The sequence below is a fragment of the Salmo salar genome, chromosome ssa13 (assembly GCF_905237065.1).
Source record: "Salmo salar chromosome ssa13, Ssal_v3.1, whole genome shotgun sequence".
NCBI classification, from domain to species: domain Eukaryota; kingdom Metazoa; phylum Chordata; class Actinopteri; order Salmoniformes; family Salmonidae; genus Salmo; species Salmo salar.
In genome coordinates this window covers 95,505,128-95,519,714 of record NC_059454.1, presented here as the reverse complement: position 1 = coordinate 95,519,714, position 14,587 = coordinate 95,505,128, and the positions used below count along the sequence as shown (strand labels likewise).

At 44.5% G+C, this 14,587-nt stretch overlaps 1 protein-coding gene across 2 annotated transcripts in view; it reads right to left on the bottom strand.

Annotated features, from left to right (window-relative positions):
• LOC106568132 (ras-specific guanine nucleotide-releasing factor 2) overlaps positions 1-14,587 on the bottom strand; it is a 95,751-nt gene that overhangs the window by 57,148 nt on the left and 24,016 nt on the right. For both annotated transcript variants that reach the window (XM_045692452.1, XM_045692451.1), the window contains exons 7-14: positions 8,659-8,852; positions 8,370-8,479; positions 2,327-2,445; positions 1,988-2,151; positions 1,753-1,819; positions 1,442-1,578; positions 1,177-1,259; positions 783-1,031 (exon numbers count right to left, since the gene is read on the bottom strand). In XM_045692452.1, coding sequence (XP_045548408.1) covers positions 783-1,031; positions 1,177-1,259; positions 1,442-1,578; positions 1,753-1,819; positions 1,988-2,151; positions 2,327-2,445; positions 8,370-8,479; positions 8,659-8,852 — 1,123 coding nt within the window. The remainder of the gene's footprint in view (positions 1-782; positions 1,032-1,176; positions 1,260-1,441; positions 1,579-1,752; positions 1,820-1,987; positions 2,152-2,326; positions 2,446-8,369; positions 8,480-8,658; positions 8,853-14,587) is intronic.

Sequence of the window (14,587 nt, the reverse complement as noted above, 5' to 3'; positions counted from 1 at the left end):
GTACTGTCTGAACTACTGTATGAACTACTGTAGGAGTGAAATGAAGGATGTACTGTATGAACTACTGTATGAGTGAAATGAAGGATGTACTGTATGAACTACTGTATGAACTACTGTAGGAGTGAAATTAAGGAATGAAAGAAAAAAGAGTGTTACTCTTGTTGGTCCAAAGCAAGCCGTGTGATCTTCAGACTGTAGTCAGGACAGAGAGACGTGATGGACAGACGATCAGAGGAGTGATACTGAACCCTGTGAGGAGAGGAGGAGGAGTGGAGTGGAGGAGCAGAGTGGAGGAGGGGGAGGAGTAGGGGAGGAGTGGAGTAGCAGAGTGGAGGAGGGGGGGAGGAGTAGGGGAGGAGTGGAGGATGGGGGTGGAGGAGGGGAGGAGTAGGGGAGGAGTGGAGTGGAGGAGCAGAGTGGAGGAGGGGGAGGAGTAGGGGAGGAGTGGAGTAGCAGAGTGGAGGAGGGGGGGAGGAGTAGGGGAGGAGTGGAGGATGGGGTGGAGGAGGGGAGGGGAGGAGTAGGGAAGGAGTGGAGGATGGGGGGAGGAGTAGGGGAGGAGTGGAGGAGAGGAGGATGGGAGGGAAGTGGAGGAGGACAGGGGTGGAGGGAGAGAAATGAGAGTGAAAGAGACAGAGATGGTGATGGTCAGCATGCATGTCTAATATATGAGGATTGACGGGGGAAGAGAGAGAATGGATAAAAGAGTGATGGAGTGATGGATGAATGAGAAGACACATATTGTGGATGTGTGTGTGGGTTCATACTGTATATCTTTCTACCTGACCGGTATAGAGGTAAAGGGTTTCTTGTATATGTCGGCCAGTTTGTCCATGACCACAGCAGCGGTAGTAAAGATCCTGTACGTGTGGAGGAAGGTGTTGAGGAAGTCGATGGACAGGAAGCGCAGGTCAGTCAGTCTTTCCAGCAGCCGCTCCACGCTGGCGTAGCGGATCTGGGGGACCTTGCAGGAGTTGAGCGTCTTGCTGAAGCAGATGTCCACATCATCTTTGTGCAGCCGTGCGTCCGACCTGGTGGAACACGTATGAATAAGATCGTCAGTCATTGGGTGATCTCCCAGAGAGGGCGAAGGGAATTGGATAACCTGGGGATTATGAACCCTCACTGGTGTAGAAAAGGGGGAAAAAATTATTTAAACTTTATTTGAGCTCTTACTTGATCATGTGCGGCACAGTGACTTTTGAGTTTTCCTCAAACACACTGGTCATCAGGCCATTACAGCGGATATTATCTATACACTATAGACAGAGAGAAATAAATAGTTACAGAATGAAAGACAGAGGGAGAAAAGAGTGGTGAGACACTCATGTCCCTGTCCATGGTGCTGAACCGCTTTCAAAATCAGTGTTTAGAGGTTTGCAGAAGTAGTAGGGGTAGGAGTTGATTTGGGACTGGGCACCTCATCCCCAGGTGTTTTTACCTGACTGATGTCACTGGTCCAGCCAGCTTTCTCCTGGCGGGAGGGAGCCAATAGGATGACAGAGAAGGCGGGGCCATCAGGGGGTTCCACCATGATCTTAAACTCCAGGTGGTTGAAGCCCTGACTTCCTGCATTGTCTACAGAGGGGAGAGAGGGGGAGGGCAAGAGGGAGTGAGAGAACAAGTGTGAGAGAGAGAGAGAGAGAGAGAGAGAGAGAGAGAGAGAGAAACAAAGAAACAAAGAGACAAGATTAACAGACTTCTTGCTGATTGGGTGATTGATTTGTTTCATTGATTAAGAAAGACACTTACAGTCCTCATCATTGGCGTCCAGCTCCTCTACAAGTGTACATTCTATCAGGGTCAACATCCCGCCCTGCTGTTAGGATCAAAGGGCAGAGTTTAGAGGTCATACATCATGTATATAGGGAAGGTCAGTTGAGTTAAAATCTGCTTGACATACAAACGTTTCCTACTACCTTGTGTGCAGGTGTTTGACCATGAGAAAGTACATGCATGTGTGTCTGTGTGTGTGTTTGATTCTCACTTTGATCAGGTGCAGCTTGCCCCCGGAGGTGCGTGTGCAGACAAGGAAGTGTTTTGTAAACAGGAAACACTGTCGCTCTCCTTCCTTCTTGAGTGACAGAGAGCCCAGACGGACCTTACTGAGCATGCCCCGTTCATTGCTGGATGGGAGCTGGATCAGAGAGCCTGATGGGTAGATGGAGAGGGGGGATGGTGTGTGTGTATATTTGGTGGGAGGCGGGGAAACAAAAAATATCGGTTACACATACTGTACTACTGATGACAGTTACCGGCAACCATCTTATAATGCTGTGGATTCTGCCTGGTGTGTGTGTGGGTGTTTACACGCGTATGTACTCACCCTGTCTGACAAAGGTCTGGCTGGTATCCAGTAATATGTCACAGCCTTCTACGATCATTCTCTCAATGGCCAGATTCTTACGAATGTTCTCTGTATCGCTCACCTCATCATGCATCATCCTGACAACAAAACCACAGTTAGCTACATTATCAACACAACAACTGTTACCTACATTATGAACACAACCACCGTTAGCTACATTATCAACACAGTGACGGTTAGCTACATTTACTACACAACCACTGTTAGCTACATTATCTACACAGCTTCCGTTAGCTACATTATTGACACAGCCAACGTTAGCTACATTATCGACACAACCACTGTTTGCTGAAAATACATTATCTACACAACCACTGTTAGCTTAAGCTACATTATCTACGCAACCACTGTTAGCGATAGCTACATTAGCTACACAACCACCCTTGGCAACATTATCAACACAACCACTTTCAGCTACATTCACACAGCCACTGTTAGCTACATTATCTACACAACCACTGTTAGCTACAGACACATTATCCACCCAATCACTGTTAGCTACATTATCAACACAACCACTGTTAACTACAGCTACATTTTTTACACAACCATTATTTGCTACAGCTACATTATCTACACAACCACCCGTATCTAAATTGTTAACATCCACTGATAGTGACATTCTCTACACAGCCACTGTTATTAACTACAGCTAAATTATCTACACAACCACTGCTAGCTACAGCTACCTTATCTATGCAACCACTGTTAGCTACAGCTACATTAGCAACACAACCACTGTTAGCTACATTATCAACACAACCACAGGTAGCTAAATTATATACACAACCACTGTTAACTACAGCTACATTTTTTACGCAAGAACTATTAGCTACAGCTACATTATCTACACAACAACCCTTAGCTAAATGATCAACAACCATTGTTAGCGACATTACTGTTATTAACTACAGCTAAATTATCTACACAACCACTGTTAGCTACAGCTACCTTATCTATGCAACCACTGTTAGCTAAAGCTACATTTTCTACACAACCACGGTTAGCAACATTATCTACACAACCACTGTTAGCTAGATTATCAACACAACCAGTTAGCTACATTATCAACACAACCCCAGTTAACTGCATTGTCTACATAACCACTGTTAACTACGGCTACATTATCTGCACAACCACTGTTAGCTGCAGCTATATTATCAACACAACCACTGTTAACTACAACTACATTATCAACACAACCATCCTTAGCTACATTATCAACACAACTACTGTTAGCTACATTATCAACACAACTACTGTTAGCTAAAGCTACAGTATCCACACAGCTACTGTTAACTACATGATCTACACAACCACTGTTAGCTACAGCAACATTATCTACACAACCACCCTTAGCTACACTATCGACACAACCACTGTTAGCTACATTATCAACATGACTACCATTAGCTACAGCTACATTATCCACACAGCCACTGTTAGCTGCATAATCCACACAACCACGGTTAGCTACATAATCTACACATCCACCGTTAGCTACATTGTCAACACAAACACTGTTAACTACATTATCACCACAACCACTGTTAGCTATATATACAACATACACGCTGTTATCTACAGCTACAGTTGAAGTCAGAAGTTTACATACACCTTAGCCAAATACATTTAAACTCAGTTTTTCACAATTCCTAACATTTAATCGCAGTAAAAATTCCCTGTTTTAGGTCAGTTAGGACCAACACTTTATTTTAAGAACATGAAATGTCAGAATAATAGTAGAGAGAATGATTTATGTCAGCTTTCATTTCTTTCATCACATTCCCAGTGGGTCAGAAGTTTACATACACTCAATTAGTATTTGGTGTCATTGTCTTTAAATCAGGGCGCTGTGATGGCCACTCCAATACCTTGACTTTGTTGTCCTTAAGCCATTTTGCCACAACGTTGAAGTATGCTTGGGGTCATTGGTCATTTGGAAGACCCATTTGCAACCGAGTTTTAACTTCCTGACTGATGTCTTGAGATGTTGCTTCAATATATCCACATAATTTTCATCCCTCATGATGCCATCTATTCTGTGAAGTGCACCAGTCCCTCCTGCAGCAAAGCACCCCCAAAACATGATGCTGCCAACTAGGGCTGGGCGATATGGACCAAAAGTCATATCCCGATATACACTGCTCAAAAAAATAAAGGGAACACATAAACAACACAATGTAACTCCAAGTCAATCACACTTCTGTGAAATCAAACTGTCCACTTAGGAAGCATCACTGATTGACAATACATTTCACATGCTGTTGTGCAAATGGAATAGACAACACGTGGAAATTATAGGCAATTAGCAAGACACCCCCAATAAAGGAGTGGTTCTACAGGTGGTGACCACAGACCACTTCTCAGTTCCTATGCTTCCTGGCTGATGTTTTGGTCACTTTTGAATGCTGGCGGTGCTTTCACTCTAGTGGTAGCATGAGACGGAGTCTACAACCCAAACAAGTGGCTCAGGTAGTGCAGCTCATCTAGGATGGCACATCAATGCGAGCTGTGGCAAGAAGGTTTGCTGTGTCTGTCAGCGTAGTGTCCAGAGCATGGAGGCGCTACCAGGACACAGGCCAGTACATCAGGAGACGTGGAGGAGGCCGTAGGAGGGCAACAACCCAGCAGCAGGACCGCTACCTCCACCTTTGTGCAAGGAGGAGCAGGAGAAGCACTGCCAGAGCCCTGCAAAATGACCTCCAGCAGGCCACAAATGTGCATGTGTCTGCTCAAACGGTCAGAAACAGACTCCATGAGGGTGGTATGAGGGCCCGACGTCCACAGGTGGGGGTTGTGCTTACAGCCCATCACCGTGCAGGACGTTTGGCATTTGCCAGAGAACACCAAGATTGGCAAATTCGCCACTGGCGCCCTGTGCTCTTCACAGATGAAAGCAGGTTCACACTGAGCACGTGACAGACGTGACAGAGTCTGTAGACGCCATGGAGAACGTTCTGCTGCCTGTAACATCCTCCAGCATGACCGGTTTGGCGGTGGGTCAGTCATGGTGTGGGGTGGCATTTCTTTGGGGGGCCGCACAGCCCTCCATGTGCTCGCCAGAGGTAGCCTGACTGCCATTAGGTACCGAGATGAGATCCTCAGACCCCTTGTGAGACCATATGCTGGTGCGGTTGGCCCTGGGTTCCTCCTAATGCAAGACAATGCTAGACCTCATGTGGCTGGAGTGTGTCAGCAGTTCCTGCAAGAGGAAGGCATTGATGCTATGGACTGGCCCGCCCGTTCCCCAGACCTGAATCCAATTGAGCACATCTGGGACATCATGTCTCGCTCCATCCACCAACGCCACGTTGCACCACAGACTGTCCAGGAGTTGGCGGATGCTTTAGTCCAGCTCTGGGAGGAGATCCCTCAGGAGACCATCCGCCACCTCATCAGGAGCATGCCCAGGCGTTGTAGGGAGGTCATACAGGCACGTGGAGGCCACACACACTACTGAGCCTCATTTTGACTTGTTTTAAGGACATTACATCAAAGTTGGATCAGCCTGTAGTGAGGTTTTCCACTTTAATTTTGAGTGTGACTCCAAATCCAGACCTCCATGGGTTGATAAATTGGATTTCCATTGATTATTTTTGTGTGATTTTGTTGTCAGCACATTCAACTATGTAAAGAAAAAAGTATTTAATAAGATTATTTCTTTCATTCAGATCTAGGATGTGTTGTTTAAGTGTTCCCTTTATTTTTGTGAGCAGTATATTTAGGCTGAATATCGATATAAGATATATATCCCAATATTTTTTCCGCAAAGTGAGAGCAAATGTTCAGTCAAAGTCAAAACCAGATATGACATGTCTTAAGTAGTTTTATTGAAACCGGCTATTTCAGTGAACAGTTGAAAAATCAAATGAATAAATAATAAACAGGGCTCTTCACCTGGTTCAGATTAAATGCTCAGCTGTTCAAATAACAATAACATGTAAACATAAACACTGTATAACAACAGGAGTACCTTTTTTGAAATCAAAGCTCCATAAGGTGCACATTTAAATAAATACAAATATCTTAAACAAAAATAGCCTATAAAATAAAATAGGCCTATCTTTTTCTGAAATAAATATTATATATATTTATGAGAAAAGTCAACTTTTTTTTAGTTTGACAACTTTAAATGGCTTATTAAAATCAAATTACAGATTTCTTCTCCTTTCTAACAAATCCACAGATGCAAATAACGAACATTACAAAATAATAAAGTATGACAAACTCTAGTAAGGGCAGCAATTATATATAAATAAAGAACAAAATAAAGTGCTCAGTTTGAGAAAATGTTTTTTAAACATCAGCCTGAGATTACCATTTGCTTTTTGTTAACTAAATTTCTTATCTGAACAGCCTCAACCAGTTGCACAAGAAACAGACTATCAACTCAATAAACATTTTCCCCCTCTTTTTTTACTTTGATAAACAGTAATGCTGTCTTGAGGTAGAAATTAGGCACACTGCGGGAAAATGAAGTTTGCAGTGAGCTTTGTTTCGGGGCTGGAGCTTTTTTGGGTTGTCGACGGCTTGCGGCTGGGGCTTCTGCAGCGCGCAGTTTCACACACTCTTCGTATTGCAGTTTGTGCCACTGTTTTGGTGGTGGTGAAAAAGATTTATAGTGCTTCCACCCCTGGCTGTAACTTTTTTATGGCACTGCCTACATATAACGTGATTTTGTTGCTCATCTGATACTTTGAATCCGAACCATCTCCAAATTACTGAGCCAATGCTTTTTCTTTTACTAACCAATTCCTCCTCAAAACGCTCCGCATACGCTGTTGCTTCCTCCATGTTTGTTGAAGTGTCTGTTCCTGCCCCTCCCCCCTCTGTGCATGAAAGAGGAGGGGCGGGGCGCGGGGAGCAGCGCAGAGAGCTCCGGGTCTGCAGCTTGCTTGGAGCAAGGATCAAAGCGCAAATTTGAACTATATCGATATATGCGAAATGGTCTAATTTCATATCACATTTAAAATATATCGATATATTTTTTATATCGATATATCGCCCAGCCCTACTGCCAACCCCGTGCTTCATGGTTGGGATGGTGTTCTTCGGCTTGCAAGCGTACCCCTTTTCCTCCAAACATAACGATGGTCATTATGACCAAACAGTTCTATTTTTGTTTCATCAGACCAGACGACATTTGCAAACCGTAGTCTGGCTTTTTTATGGCAGTTTTGGAGCAGTTGCTTCTTCCTTGCTCAGCGGCCTTTCAGGTTATGTCGATATAGGACTCGTTTTACTGTGGATATAGATACTTTTGTACCTGTTTCTTCCAGCATCTTCACAAGGTCCTTTGCTGTTGTTCTGGGATTGATTTGCACTTTTCGCACCAAAGTACGCTCATCTCTAGGAGACAGAACGCATCTCCTTCCTGAGCGGTATGACGGCTGCGCGGTCCCATGGTGTTTATACTTGCGTACTATTGTTTGTACAGATGAACGTGGTACCTTCAGGCATTTAAAAAAAGGAGAGCCGCACACCCAAGGAGCTCAGATGCAAAAACTTCAGGCGTTTGGAAATTGCTCCCAAGGATGAACCAGACTTGTGGAGGTCTTGGCTGATTTCTTTTGATTGGCACTGAGTTTGAAGGTAGGCCTTGAAATACATCCACAGGTACACCTCCAATTGACTCAAATTATGTCAATTAGCCTAACAGAAGCTTCTAAAGCCGTGACATAATTTTCTGGAATTCTCCAAGCTGTTTAAAGGCACAGTCAACAGTCACAGTAAACTTCTGACGTACTGGAATTGTGATACAGTGAATTATACGTGAAATAATCTGTCTGTAAACAATTGTTGGAAAAATTACTTGTGTATTGCACAAAGTAGATGTCCTAACCGACTTGCCAAAACTATAGTTTGTTAACAAGAAATTTGTGGAGTGGTTGAAAAACTAGTTTTAATGACTCCAACCTAAGTGTATGTAAACTTCCAACTTCAACTGTACATTATCTACACAACCACTGTTAGCTACAGATACATTATCCACACTCACTTTGACAGCTCCTCTAGTTTGGACTTGGCGAACTCCAGGCTCTTGCGCTCCACGTGCTCATGAGGTGTGTGTGCCAGCAACTCATGGAGAGTGATGATGTAACGAGGAATCTAAAACACAATGGAAAGATGTCTGACTGTCTGTCAGTCAGGCGACATATAGCTCTACAGGTGAGGAGAGAGGAGGTCTGGGCCATATGGTAGATGTGGAAGTTGAGGGGTTGAAGGTCGGAGGTTAATGAGGTCTGGATGTGTGTATGTGTGTGTGCGCGTGCGTGCGTGCGTTTTACCTGAAACATGGGGTATGTGAGGAAGGTCTCCAGCATGCGTTCCTCACAGGCAGTATTAGTCTCATACTGCTTCAGCAGCTTGTCAAAGTCTCTGTTCTGTTTACAGTTGGCCAGGACCTGCAGGCTGTACTGGTGGTTCCTCACAAACTCCTGGTAGATATTCAGCATGGGCAGCAGAATGTCAAACAGGTCCGCTAGAGAGAGAGCAAGAGAGACATTAATACACACATAACTTACACTGAACAAAAATATTTAAAAAAATAAACGCAACCGAGTTACAGTTCACATAAGGAAATGTATTAGGCCCTAATCTATAGATTTAACATGACTGGGAATACAGATATGCATCTGTTTGTCACAAATATCATTTTTTAAAGGTAGGGGCGTGGATCATAAAAACAGTCAGTATCTGGTGTAACCACCATTTTCCTCATGCAGCGTGACACATCTCTTTCGCATAGAGTTGATCAGGCTGTTGATTGTGGCCTGTGGAATGTTGTCCCACTCTTCAATGGCTGTGCAAAGTTGCTGCATATTGGTGGGAACTGGAACATGCTGATGCACACGTCAATCCAGAGCATCCCAAACATGCTCAATCGGTGACATGTCTGGTGAGTATGCAGGCCAGCTTCCAAGAATTGTGTACAGATCCCTGCAACATGGGGCCGTGCATTATGATGCTGAAACATGAGGTGATGGCGGTGGATGAATGGCACGACAATGGGCTTCAGGATCTCGTCATGGTATCTCTGTGCATTCAAATTGCCATCAGTAAAATGCAATTGTGTTTGAAGCTTATGCCTGCCTTCCCATACCATAACCCCACCGCCACCATTGAAAATTAGTCCCTTTCTTGAACAAGCCATACAAAGCTGGTTACAATTTCAGTTTTATCCTCCAGAAAATATATAATAAATTTTTTTTTTTAATTATATTTATTAATGATATTATTAATAGAAACTGTGGAGTTATGTCACATAGTGTAGCTATCGAAAATATATGTGAATGTCTGCTCAATCCAAACTTACAACCAACTGATTGCAGCATTACCACATGGAGGAGGCAAGTGGAAAAGGGAGAAGGTAGGGACTGTTTTGCCTGCCATATATTAAAGATACAAATTGGCTGAAAGGAATTGAGATAAATAGATGAATATACCAGTTTCATTTGAGGACAGAAATTTTGACAGCTGCGCCATACAGGTTGCAAAACAAATGGGATGAGATTTTTGATGTACCGATTCCATGGCACATGGTTTATGAACTGGTACAAAAAACAACATCTGATTCAACACTTGAGTTTTTCAATGGAAATTATCATACAAAATTATTGCCACCAACAGAATGCTATATACAGTTGAAGTCAGAAGTTTACATGGAGTCATTAAAACTCATTTTTCAACCACTCCACAAATTTCTTGTTAACAAACTATAGTTTTGGCAAGTCAGTTAGGACAACTACTTTGTGCATGACACAAGTAATTTTTCCAACAATTTTTTACAGACAGATTATTATTATTTTACTAGGCAAGTCAGTTTAGAACAAATTCTTATTTTCAATGACAGCCTAGGAACAGTGAGTTAACTGCCTTGTTCAGGGGCAGAACGACAGATTTGTACCTTGTCAGCTCAGGGATTTGAACTTGCAACCTTTCAGTTACTAGTCCAACGCCCTAACCACTACGCTGCTACGCTGCCGCTCACTTAAAAATCACTGAATCACAATTCCAGTGGGTCAGAAATGTACATACACTAAGTTGACTGTGCCTTTAAACAGCTTGGAAAATTCCAAGAAATGATGTCATGGCTTTAGAAGCATCTGATAGGCTAATTGACATCATTTGAGTCAATTGGAGGTGTACCTGGGGATGTATTTCAAGGGTTACCTTCAAACTCAGTGCCTCTTTGCTTGACATCATGGGAAAATCCAAAGAAATCAGCCAAGACCTCAGAAAAAAATTTGTAGACCTCCACAAGTCTGGTTCATCCTTGGGAGCAATTTCCAAATGCCTGAAGGTACCACGTTCATCTGTACAAACAATAGTACGCAAGTATAAACACCATGGGACCACGCAGCCGTCATACAGCTCAGGAAGGAGACGCGTTCTGTCTCCTAGAGATGAATGTACTTTGGTGTGAAACGTACAAATCAATTCCAGAACAACAGCAAAGGACCTTGTGAAGATGCTGGAGGAAACAGGTACAAAAGTATCTATATCCACAGTAAAACGAGTCCTATATTGACATAACCTGAAAGGCCGCTCAGCAAGGAAGAAGCCACTGCTCCAAAACCACCATAAAAAAGCCAGACTACGGTTTGCAACTGCACATGGGGACAAAGATATTACTTTTTGGAGAAATGTCCTCTGGTCTGATGAAAGAAAAATAGAACTGTTTGGCCATAATGACCATCGTTATGTTTGGAGGAAAAAGGGGGAGGCTTGCAAGCCGAAGAACACCATCCCAACCGTGATGCACGGGGGTGGCAGCATCATGTTGTGGGGGTGCTTTGCTGCAGGAGGGACTGGTGCACTTCACAAAATAGATGACATCATGAGGGTGGAAAATTATGTGGATATATTGAAGCAACATCTCAAGACATCAGTCAGGAAGTTAAAGCTTGGTCGCAAATGGGTCTTCCAAATGGACAATGACCCAAGCATACTTCCAAAGTTGTGGCAAAATGGCTTAAGGACAACAAAGTCAAGGTATTGGAGTGGCCATCACAAAGCCCTGACCTCAAGCCTATAAAACATTTGTGAGCAGAACTGAAAAAGCGTGTACGAGCAAGGAGGCCTACAAACCTTACTCAGTTACACCAGCTCCGTCAGGAGGAATGGGCCAAAATTCACCCAACTATTGTGGGAAGCTTGTGGAAGGCTACCCTAAACGTTTGACCCAAGTTAAACAATTTAAAGGCAATTCTACCAAATACTAATTGAGAGTGTATGTAAACGTCTGACCCACTGGGAATGTGATCAAAGAAATGAAAGCTGAAATAAATAATTGTCTCTACTATTATTCTGACATTTCAAATTCTTAAAATAAAGTGGTGATCCTAACCTAACTGACAGGGAATTTCTGAGTTTAAATGAATTTGGCTAATTTGTATGTAAACTTGCGACTTCAACTGTATATGGGGCATACAACAATCTCAGCTCTGTAGATTTTGCAAAGTGTCACGTCCTGACCAGCAGAGGGTGTTGTTGTGTAGTTTTTGGTCAGGACGTGGCAGAGTATGTCTGTGTATGTATGTTCTGGGTGTTGTGTTTCTATGTGGGTCTGTGTGGCTCCCGATCAGGGACAGCTGGTTATCGTTGTTCTTGATTGGGAGTCATATAATTAGGAGTATGTTTGTCACTTGGGTTTGTGGGTGGTTGAGTTAACACTGCTATTTGTTTTGTTCATATGTAGCCTGTTAGCGTGTTGTGAGTGTTTTCTGTGTATATTTTACTTAATTATATTAAAAGATATCCACATTCCGCATGCAGTTTGGTCTCTTCAACACAGCTTCAACATTTATGACAGAACCACCCACCACAACAAGACCAAGCAGCGGAAAAAGGAGAAGAGGAACACTAATTATATGGACTATGGTGAAGAATGGACTTGGGAAGAGATTCTGGACGGGGCTGGACCTTGGCACCAGCCTGGGGAATACCGTCGCCCACGGGAGGAGTTGGAGGAAGCTAAGGCAGAGAGGAGGCGATATGAGGCTAGGAACGCGCTGGCGAAGAAGCCGGAGAGGCACCCCCAATAATTTTTTTGTGGGGGGCATACGGGTAGTTTGGCTAGGCCTAAGAAGAGCCATAAGCCAGCTACCCGTGAGTATATGGAGGAGCGTATGAGGTGGAGGGCACCGTGTTTCGCTGAAGTGCGCACTATCTCGCCCATACGCACGCACAGTCCGGTGCCCGCCATTCCAGCCCCTCGCAGATGCCGTGCTAGAGTGGGCATCCAGCCTGGTAGGAGGGTGCCTGCGCAGCGCGTCTGGTCGCCGGTACGCCTCCTAGGACCAGGCTACCCTACGCCCGCTCTACGTACGGCAACCATCAGGCCCCTGCACAGCCCAGTTCGCCCTGTACCAGCACCCCGCTCGTACAGAGCTGCTAGTTCCAGCCAGGACGGGTTGTGCAGGCGGTGCGGTCACGGCCACCTGTGCGCCTCCATGGCCCAGTCTTTCCGGTTCCCGCCTCTCGTGCTATCCCGGAAGTGAGTACCTCCAGTCTGGCACGACCATACCAGCAACCCGGACCAAGCTTCCCATTAGTCAGCCTAGTCCTGTTCAGCCTGTTCTCGCACTAGTCCTGGGGTGCGTGTATCCAGCCTGGTACCTCCTCTACCAGCCCCACGCATCAGGCGTCCAGTGCGTCAGCCCAGCCTCGAGAGCCCGGCACCAGTGTGCAGTCCAGAGTATCCGGCACCAGTGTGCAGTCCAGAGTATCCGGCACCAGTGTGCAGTCCAGAGTATCCGGCACCAGTGTGCAGTCCGGAACCGAAGGGGTCTGCCTGCGACCCGGAACCGAAGGGGTCTGCCTGCGACCCGGAACCGAAGGGGTCTGCCTGCGACCCGGAACCGGGTGAGTCTGCCTACGATCCGGAAATAAATATAATTAACTGTGAACTAAAAGAATCTGCCTATGACCCAGAACCCAATGAGTCTGCCTACAGCGTTAACCGGAGGGAGTATGCCTACGACCTGGAATGGAAAGAGTCTGCCCATGAGCCACAACGGAGTGAGTCTGTCTATGACCCGGACCCCAATGAGTCTGCTTACAACCTGGAGCGCAGGAGGCCTCCAGGATAGGTGGGTTGGGGAGGGGGGGGGTGTAGCACAGTGCCGTCGTTGACGGCAGCCACCCTCCCTTCCCTCCCTTATTGTTTAGGGGGGTATTTGTATTTGTTTTTGTTGTGGTTTTGGGGGATTTTGTGGTTTCTTTTTTAGGTGCATTCGGGGTATGCACCTTTAGGGGGGGGGGGGGTACTGTCAGCAGAGGGTGTTGTTGTGTAGTTTTTGGTCAGGACGTGGCAGAGTATGTCTGTGTATGTGTGTTCTGGGCGTTGTGTTTCTATGTGGGTCTGTGTGGCTCCCGATCAGGGACAGCTGGTTATCGTTGTTCCTGATTGGGAGTCATATAATTAGGAGTATGTTTGTCACTTGGGTTTGTGGGTGGTTGAGTTAACACTGCTATTCGTTTTGTTCGTATGTAGCCTGTCGTGAATGTTTATTGTTTTCTGTGTATACTTTACTTAATTATATTAAAAGATGAGTATCCACATTCCGCATGCAGTTTGGTCTCTTCAACACGGCTTCAACATTTATGACACAAAGAGACAGAATCACTAGAAATGTATTATGGTATTGCCCCTATGTAACTTGTTTCTGGTCACAGGTTCAGGAACGGTAATAAATATCACAACTTTCACTCAAAATGAACCTTACAAATAGCAGTGTTGAGCGATTTGGAAAGCCATAGTCAGTCAATAAATAATATAATAATACTCGTGGGAAAGATTTGAATCTTTAGCTCACAATCTATGGATATTATACAATTAAAGGATCAAAATGTATGTAAAACAGCACAATTTAAAAATATATGGCACATGGAAACCAAATGAGGGTGGTCTATGGTGATAGGTGAGAGTGGGCTGAGAGTGGCTGAGGGGTGGGATTAAAGAGTTTATGTTTGGTAATGTATTATTGTTATCTGATTGCTTTATATAAAAGTAACATGTATATGTAAAATGTATGTATATGAAGCAGAAAAGCTGTAAAAAAAAAACAAAGAAGATATGAGTCCCTGGTGAGGAAGACGAGCACACAGATGAGCTTTCCTGAGGCTTTCCTGAGGTTTCTAACAGTTTGAGCAGGAATTCTTCAGTTGTGCAAACCCACAGTTTAATCAGCTGTCTGGGTAGCTGGTCTTAGA